Source organism: Corylus avellana, chromosome ca2 (assembly GCF_901000735.1).
Source record: "Corylus avellana chromosome ca2, CavTom2PMs-1.0".
In the NCBI taxonomy this organism is placed as follows: domain Eukaryota; kingdom Viridiplantae; phylum Streptophyta; class Magnoliopsida; order Fagales; family Betulaceae; genus Corylus; species Corylus avellana.
The window spans coordinates 9,873,403-9,882,150 of NC_081542.1; the positions used below are offsets into that span (position 1 = coordinate 9,873,403).

The 8,748-nt window shown below is 38.6% G+C and overlaps 1 protein-coding gene across 1 annotated transcript; it reads right to left on the reverse strand.

Annotated features, from left to right (window-relative positions):
* Positions 1 to 129: 129 nt before the first annotated feature.
* Positions 130 to 8,065, reverse strand: LOC132172178 (uncharacterized). The gene is made up of 2 exons (XM_059583628.1): positions 7,885 to 8,065; positions 130 to 2,235 (listed from the first exon to the last, which is right to left on the reverse strand). The coding sequence occupies exon 2, from the start codon at positions 2,069 to 2,071 to the stop codon at positions 287 to 289; it is 1,785 nt and encodes a 594-aa protein (XP_059439611.1). The 5' UTR covers positions 2,072 to 2,235; positions 7,885 to 8,065; the 3' UTR covers positions 130 to 286.
* Between the last annotated feature and the right edge of the window lie 683 nt (positions 8,066 to 8,748).

An 8,748-nucleotide genomic window follows, 5' to 3' on the forward strand; every position in this document is an offset into this window, starting at 1 on the left:
TTTTACCAGGAGAGACCTCTTTGCATCACACAAGACACAAATGATCAAATGATTTTTGTTAGTGGACAAAAAGAAGAAAGAAATATTTATCCACCGCAGAATGTATGCTGCCATCACATGCACAAGTCATTCAGACGAAACAACGCCAAAAAAAAAGGACAGCATCCTCATTTTGGCAACTACATAGTCAAATATACATTGATATTACATGCACACCATTGATTCTATTGCAATTGAGAACAATTAGAAAAACAAAAACAAAATATTTTAAACAGGCTAACTCGGGTCAAATTGGCATTGTGCATTTCTTTTGCGAATGTCCTAACATATGGCAGCGACCACATTGAACAACTCTCTTTGGCCGCTTAAAGTTCTCTACACGAAGAACCTTTTTTTTGGGCCTTCCTGGAGGCCGGCGAATCTTCGGTGGCCGTATTGTGATATCACCCTTGGCACCTCCACCCTCTGCTCCCTCACCTGCTTCTCTCCATTGGCTTTTATCTGGAATAGGATTTACAATCTGTGAATAGGTCTCACGGTAACTTGCTACTGTGAAACAAGGCTCTGCAAATAGATGGGCATTTTGCCCACAAGAAATAAGAGCAGCAGCAGCATGTGCACAAGGTAAACCATACAGCTGCCAACGTCGACATGAGCAAATACGACTACGTATATCCACAATATTTGTTCGCTCAGTTGACACAATCTCAAATTCAACTTCATTTGCACGAAGTACTTGATAGCATCGAGCATCTGCAATAGCCTCTAAAACCCGCTTCTCAGCAGATGGTACAAGAATAGAGGTCAATCTCATGCCCATATCTCGGCGATCATTAAACCAAGATGTCAACAGATGGCGAATATGCTCCATCATTCGCACAATAGGGAGCTCATGACATTCAAGGGCCCAATTATACAACAACTCTGTGACCCCCAGTGTAAAATGGCCATATCGCACACCCTCAAAATATGCTACAGCCCAGAGTTGGGGAGGGAAGTGTTGAAACCATGGTATCACATCCTGTGAAACTTCTACCATCTCAGCAATCTTGCTCTCAAATTCGACTGCCGTGAGTGCATAAACTGCATTCCAGAAGATATTCACCAATTTTGTGTTTTTAAATGTATCACGGAAATTTTCACTAACGTACCGCAGACAAAAACCATGACAAGCACTTGGAAAATGAGTTTCCACTGCTTCGACAATGCCTCTTTGTCTTTCGGATAATATTGTGAGTCTAGGCATATTGTCAGTATTTACTCCAAGCAGCTTTCGCAATTCTGACATGAACCACATCCAACTTTCATCACTTTCCACGTCAACAATAGCAATAGCCAATGGAAACAATGCATCATCAGCATCAATGGCTGCTGCGCAAAGTAATGTACCCAAGTACTTCCCTTTAAGATGTGCTCTGTCAAGTTCTAATAGTGGCCTACAAGCATTTATAAACCCATAGATTGATGCACGATAAGAAATAAAGAGGCGCTGGAAGCAATTTTCTTGTCCAGTGGCAACAACTGTTGCAATGCTTCCCGGGTTGGTTTTCCTTACTTGCTCGCAGTATGCAGGAAGAAGGCGATACCCTTCTTCAAAAGTTCCATGAAGGGCAGCCATGCTACGCTCCTTCCCACGCCAAGCTTGCATATAGGAAACAGCAACTCCATGCTGATCACGGATATCTTGCAGGATTTCTTTTGGCTTGTATTGTGGATTATCTCGAATGCGTGCTTCTACAGATCTAGCAACCCAACCTACTGATGCTTGCTGATGATGATGGTTGTGAACTCCTTCACAGGTATGCTCTCCATGAAGGGTTCTAATTGTGAAGGTTGGAACTCCAGGACATTTGGCAACATGGACACGCCATGGACAACCTTCTTTATTACACTTGGCTATAAACCGACTGCGATCTGATTTAACTATTCGAAGATCAAAATGCAGTGCTATAGCAATATCTTTCAACGTTCTTCGACAAGTTTCCACATCAGCAAATTCTTGACCAATGACCAACGGATGCTCTATTATATCATGAGGAGCATTGGATACAATTAAAGAATGATTAGCCATTTAATCCACATCAAACCTGGACAAATCAGGGTCACATGATTCAAAGAATTTTTCCCATCCAGCGCAATGTGGAATAGAAGTGGTTGTCAAGTGTACATTTCCAACAGTGCCACCACAAAAAAAAAAAAAAAGGCAGCAAAAAGAACTCCTGTCAGGTACAGATTCTGCAATAGAAAACGCAAAAATGAGGAAACAATTAAACATGACAAATAACACAAGTAGAAAGCAAGGCGATTAAATAGAAAAATTGTATCAGTGCTAACTAAGATGCATTGAGAAGGGTTGGAAGCTTTTCTGCACAAAAATCTTATGGAAGTGCAGGAAGCATTATTGAAGAAGAAGAGGAAATGAAGAAAACAAGAACGATGAAGACAAAGCAAATCCATGCATATCAGAAGAGACCAGAACAAACTATATTTAAAGGTGCTTCAATCTATAAGATTCTCCGCATTATTCAGCCTACCTCACTAACAGGTTCCACCAAGAGTTATGCAACTACAAACACATTTAATCAATTTATTTTCAGCCAAACAGGTCGAGATCAATAGCCTTCATACTATCAACTGTGCAATTCTTTTGGTTGCTAGCCGATGTTCCAAGTTGACTTCCTTCATAATCCCTTATATTCTTGTACAGTTTTCCTTTTGATTGATTAACAGAAAACAATTATCCACAATCTTCTACACACTGTAGCTTGCCATGCTCTCATCTTTTCTTGCTTTTACTTTTTAACACTTTTCTCTAGTTCTTTACTCCCACTGATTGAAGAATATTGAATAAGCATCCAAAGATGTGTCCACCATGCAGAATACTTTGACTACATGACTGCCCAATTCTTCTGTTTTTCAATTATAACAAATGCAATTATATCTGGCCATCCACTAAATTTTTAAACCCATGAGGTAATGATTCCAACTGTCACCTCATCAAATTTAGGAGTATGACTTCAATCTTAACCCCAACAAGGGCCCTATTCAAACACGATCAAAATCACACCAAGCTTCATGGAAAAGTCCTTACACTGCTGGTGTCATCACTTACTTCCAAGAAATATACTGGGGAAATGTACTCAAATAGAAGCACCGTGAACAAAATTGCATCACTTTCCCCATTCCCCATTTTGTTGGCATAGTTGATTCAATGACTCGATGAATTCTCTAGACCTACAAAATATAATCCTTCCTAAAGTGGCACCTAATCTGCTAGGTAAGACCTTCTTAGAACTTCTAATAAGAGTGTAAAGTCCCAGTTGGAATGGAAAATTACTATTTCCAAAGAGAAGGGTGTCGCTATGTTGATTGGTTGTAAATATCTCATGCACAACGCCAGTGATAGGAGAGCAAAGATAGGGATGCCATGTCATGGAAAAAAGGACAACCTGAATGAAAATACTTTTTTTTTTTATAAGTAATCGCAAATTCATTAAAAAGCACAAAGGCGCAACCCCAGTACACTCCCTGTGTACAAGAAAGAAGCCTAGCTAGTAGCGGAAAAGAGATCTAAGAAAACATGAAAGTTCAAAATACTAAAATCTAAGGCAGCAGCCCAAAGAAAAAGTCTAAAGAATTAAAGCCTTTAATTCTAGTTAGGCCCACTCATGATCTTCAAAGTTGTAATCGGTTCTTTCCTTGCATGGGCACCACATAATGCAAGGCAAGATCATCTTTCAAACTGCATCAAGCTGAAACCTACCCCCTAGCGCTCTCCAACAGGCAAAGAGATTTACCAACTTTTTAGGCATTACCAAGCCAACCTCACACTGCTAAAGATAGTATTCCAAAGTGCACCTACGATTTCAAAGTGGAGTAAAAGATGATCCACTGACTCCCCATTCTTCTTGCACATGCAACACCATTCAACCATGATGATATGTCGTTTCCTTAGATTCTTCATGGTAAGGATCTTCCCTAAGGTAGCCAACCAAGCAAAGAAAGCCACTCTCAAGGGAGCCTTATTCCCCCAAATGCTACTACAAGGGAAGGGAGTGTAATCAAGGGGGGGACAAGAACATTATAATAGGATCGAACGTCGAACAACCCTCTTGGAATGAATCCAACAAAGTCTGTTCTCACCACTTGTCTCACTCTAATGGAATACAACAAAGTGAAGAAAGAAGTAAAGAGATCCATCTCTCAATTATGCACCGCTATGAGAAAGATAATATTCCATTGATGGGAGCCACTAGAAAGCTTCAAATGGTCTACCACAACAGCATCCTTAAAGCAAGTAAAGCTAAAAAAGTCTGACAAAGGTGTCTTGAGAGCTTGACCCCTACACCAAACATTATGCCGGAATTGAATTTTGGAGCCATTTCTCAAATTTAGTGTGGGTAGAAAGCCCTCCCCCCCGCCCAACCCCTCCTAATATTCTTCCAAAGCCCTACCTCGTAGACCCATGAACCTCATTAGAACCCCAAGCACTCTGCCATATCCACAAAAAATCTCGCTACAACTATTCTAGGCAATTGGCCACACCAACTAAAAGGGGGAAAAGGGACATGAATAGGTAGATAGATTAGATAAAGTGATTTTAATCAAAGTAACTCTCCCACACTTTGATAAGTACACCCTCTTCCATCTAGCCAAACGAAGCTCTACCTTCTCAGTGATGTCATCCCAAATAAACTTGGCTTTAAACGAAGCTCCCAAGGGAAGACCTAGATACTTCATAAGTAAAGAAGATACCTTTCAGCGTTAAATACTCGCCAAACCTTCAACATTCATTATATTGCCAACCAAGACTCACTCTGATTTAGCCAGATTAATCCTTAGACTCGAAATTGCTTCAAAGTACAGAAACAAACAGCACAAATTTCTAGGGTGATTTGGATTTGCCTCGCTAAAAATCAGGGTGTCATCCGCAAACAAAAGGTGAGTTGATAGAACCTCCACTCCTTGAACCCACCATAATGCCTAATAAAAAACCCCCATCCACTAAAGTTGAAATCATTTTACTTAATGCCTCCATGAAAATAACAAAAAGAAGAGGAGACAAAGTATCTCCTTGTCTTAGGCCATGGGAGCCACTAAAGAAACATGACAGGGTCCTCATTCTCCAAGATTGAAAAGGGCACAGAGGAAATATAGTAAGCCACCCATTTACACCATATTTCCCCAAAATCATATCTCTCAACATATATAAAAGGAAGTCCTAATTGACTTGGTCAAAAGCCTTTTCAAGATCTAGTTCGCACAGTACACCTAGAACCTCATGTCTAAGCCTACTATCAACACACTCATTGGCAATGAGAATTGAGTCAAGGATCTACCTACCCTTGATGACAGCATTATGAGGCTTAGAAATGGTTTTCTCCACAACCATTTTCAATCTATTAATGGCTCTTGGTTTCTTCGGAATAAGAGAAATGAAGGTGACATTGAAACCTTTTACAAACGTACATCTAGCAGGAAAATCATGGAAGAGATTCATGATGTTTGCTTTAACCATCTAGACCTGGGGCCTTGTCACCATTAAGGGCTTTCACCACCTCAAAGACCTCAACATCCTCAAAGAGTCTCTCCAACTAATTGGCTTCCTCCCCCCCAATGGAATCAAGCAAGCGACCATCCATCCTGGAATGCCTACTAAACAACTCGGTAAACAAGCTGTCGTAAAACTACACAATGTGATCTTTGATCCTTAATTTGTTCTGAACAAACTGTACCATTAACCACCAACGACTCAATGAAATTATTCCTTCTTTTTGAATTGGCCATTCGACGGAAAAACTTTGTGCACTTATCACCCTCAACCAAAGTGCCCTCGATTTTTGCCTAACATAATATAAATCAGCATGGTTAAATTCTTATTGCTGTAAATTCATTTATTAGGTCCAGCTTTAGTGATTAGCAAATTCTTGAGGGTGGCAACTAGTCATCTGATCGACCTTGAAGATTCATTTATGAAAGAATACAACTGTCAAAATGCAGGTTAAGGATAGATTCAGAAATGACTGACTGGATTGAATTGGCTCTTTGTTTGATCCCTACTCATTTTCTTCTATAATGGAACTGATTCTTTCAGCAGACCTGTTCGTCATCACCATTTTGACTTAGAATATCTGGTCAGATCTAACACTTGCATTCTTTGCCTTGTAATCCCAGTAGTATAATTGCCTTTGATTTTGATATTGATGCATTCTAGAATGCATCCATCAGATAGAGCGGACATGGTTCAATTTAGTGATTGCTAAAATTCTCATGGATCTTAAAATCGAATTTTATCGGATGTTAATCAATAATGATCATTCATTGTTTTATACTTAAATAAATAAATAAATAGTGACATTTGTCAAAATTATAAGATGCCACATGTCATGACTTTAGACTCGTCTCTGATTGATTCCTCTTTACGATATATACTGGGCCTGAGCATAATATAAGTTTTACTATAAAATCCTTCAGCATCAACTGATGTAGGATATGAATATGCAAGCAAGCATAGAACTGAGCTTATGTTTTTCCCTAATCTTATCATGATAATCCGTTCATCTCACAGCAAAACAGTTTCATTTACTCAAATTAGTACATCAATCTCAAATATAAGCTCACTTTCAATAGGAAAATTAAAGAGAACAACTAATTATGCTGTTGCGTGCAAAAATCTCATACAAAGGAACATCTCCATGTAAAGAGCATCAAGGTGGCCCTAAGGAGAAGAATCTGCCAAAGGCATGAACGAACAAGTTCTAATCTTTGAAGTATAGTCTAGCAGAGGATTCAGGTATTGATCTAGAGGAGCAAGAAGAGGACTTGAATGAGTCTTCATGCTTTAGTGCTTATACAAAAAATGACATGGAAAAGAATGCGCATGCCAAGTTAGCGGAAATGTGCGCGGGATGGACGATACCTCATTTCATTTGTTTTGACGAATACTAAATGCCTCATTTCATTGTGTGGGTTAACAAGACATCCATTTCACCAAATTGTTTAATCATGACTTATTTCACTACTAAGACAGTCAGGTATACATGAACTCATTTTAGCCTACTCGACAGCAAAACAGAGGTTGTATTACTAAAAGAAACTGTAAGTCAATCTTCTTAAGCTCATAGCCACCTTTCAATTCGCCACAGCATCGTCATACAAAGTTAAAACCACTAGCTCTAATTCGCAGGGAAACTGCATTCATCATATTGTCTTAAGAGTATCAAGAAGGTAACAATAAGTTCATAAGCCACAAAATCACTCAAGCCCAACAAGTACAATGTGGCTCCAAGAATCGCACTAAACCTCTGAACAAGCATTGCACTTCAACAGAGACGGGCAAGAGTTCATATTTCTTCTTCGAAGTACTACAGTTAGTTTGGACATTTGGGTAAGTCACTAGCCAAAATCACTCACAAGACTCTACAAGCTAGAATCATCCTAACCCAATAACTAAAAACTGGTCCAATTCAATCCTAAATAACCGCCGACATAAAAAGGTAAAAATAGAACCTAAGACAAACTAAAACAATAATTACACATAAACAAAAACCTCATAAATCGCTTCAGAGAAAAAAAAAAAAAAAAGGTAGCAAATTCGCTCTCGAAACACGAATTGGGGCCCTGGAGGCAGATCTAATAGCGTCAATTCCAGGTTCACCCAAATGCAAATATAGAAATCGGAAGACTATTTGGTCGCGGTTTCTTTTAGGAGTTTCCGAACTAAAATTCGAACCGAATTAAGTAAAAAAAAAATCTCTTCGAATCTATGCATATGAACACATCCGATGTTTTCTCAGTAAAGGGATTTTGTTTCTTCTGATATATATATACATGCATATTTGTGAAGAAAATGGTATAAAAAAAACTGAAGAAAAGGAGGAGAACCTGATGGTAGTGGCGGGCAACCGCTGCTGCTTTCTCTTCGCCGTGCGGTTTAGGGTCCGGCAATTGGAGGAGACGGTGGACAGAAGTGAACAAAGCCTTTATTTTTTTTTTTTCTTTTTCTTTTATTTTTGGTTGTTTTTTATTTTTTAAATTTTTTTTGTTTTCCTTGTCTTCGACAATCGATCGGGGTCCCCGGGTGGGGGGGCTTTAAGATATGGTTTATGAATATGTGCGTGCGTGTTCACGAATTTGACCTCATTTGCACCATCTCGCCGGCCCTTGCCTTTTTGTTTCGAGAATTCCTTTAAATGCTTTTAAGCCTTTTATTTTATTTTATTTTCTTTTCTTTTTTTATATATATGGCAATGAAAATTACTATTAAATTTTAGACACAATAATTTGTATATTTTATATTAATGATAATTTTCACTATTACACGATGAGTAACATCGTGTGCTAATGAAAATTACTATTTTTTCAAAAAAAAAAAAAAATCACTATTGAGTTTTGAAAAGGTTAATCTGTTTATTTTATTTTCACATCAATGATAATTTTTATTGTCACATCAAAAAGTAAATATTGTAATAGTGAAATTACTATTAAATTTTGGATGAATTAATTCATATATTTAGTGTTAATGATAATTTTAATTAACATATCTGTATATTTTACCTTGTGTGATTTATCCTATCTCCTCCAGAAATCACAACTCCAGCCCCTCTTCCAGTCCTCCGACATTCCACCGACTCCTCCGAGCCACGAAAACGGCATTTTCGTTCAGATTTGTTGTGGGTCTCCAATCCGGTTTCTTTGAAGCTCAATTTGTCCTCCCCCGGCAGCCATGCTACCACACCATCGTCTCCG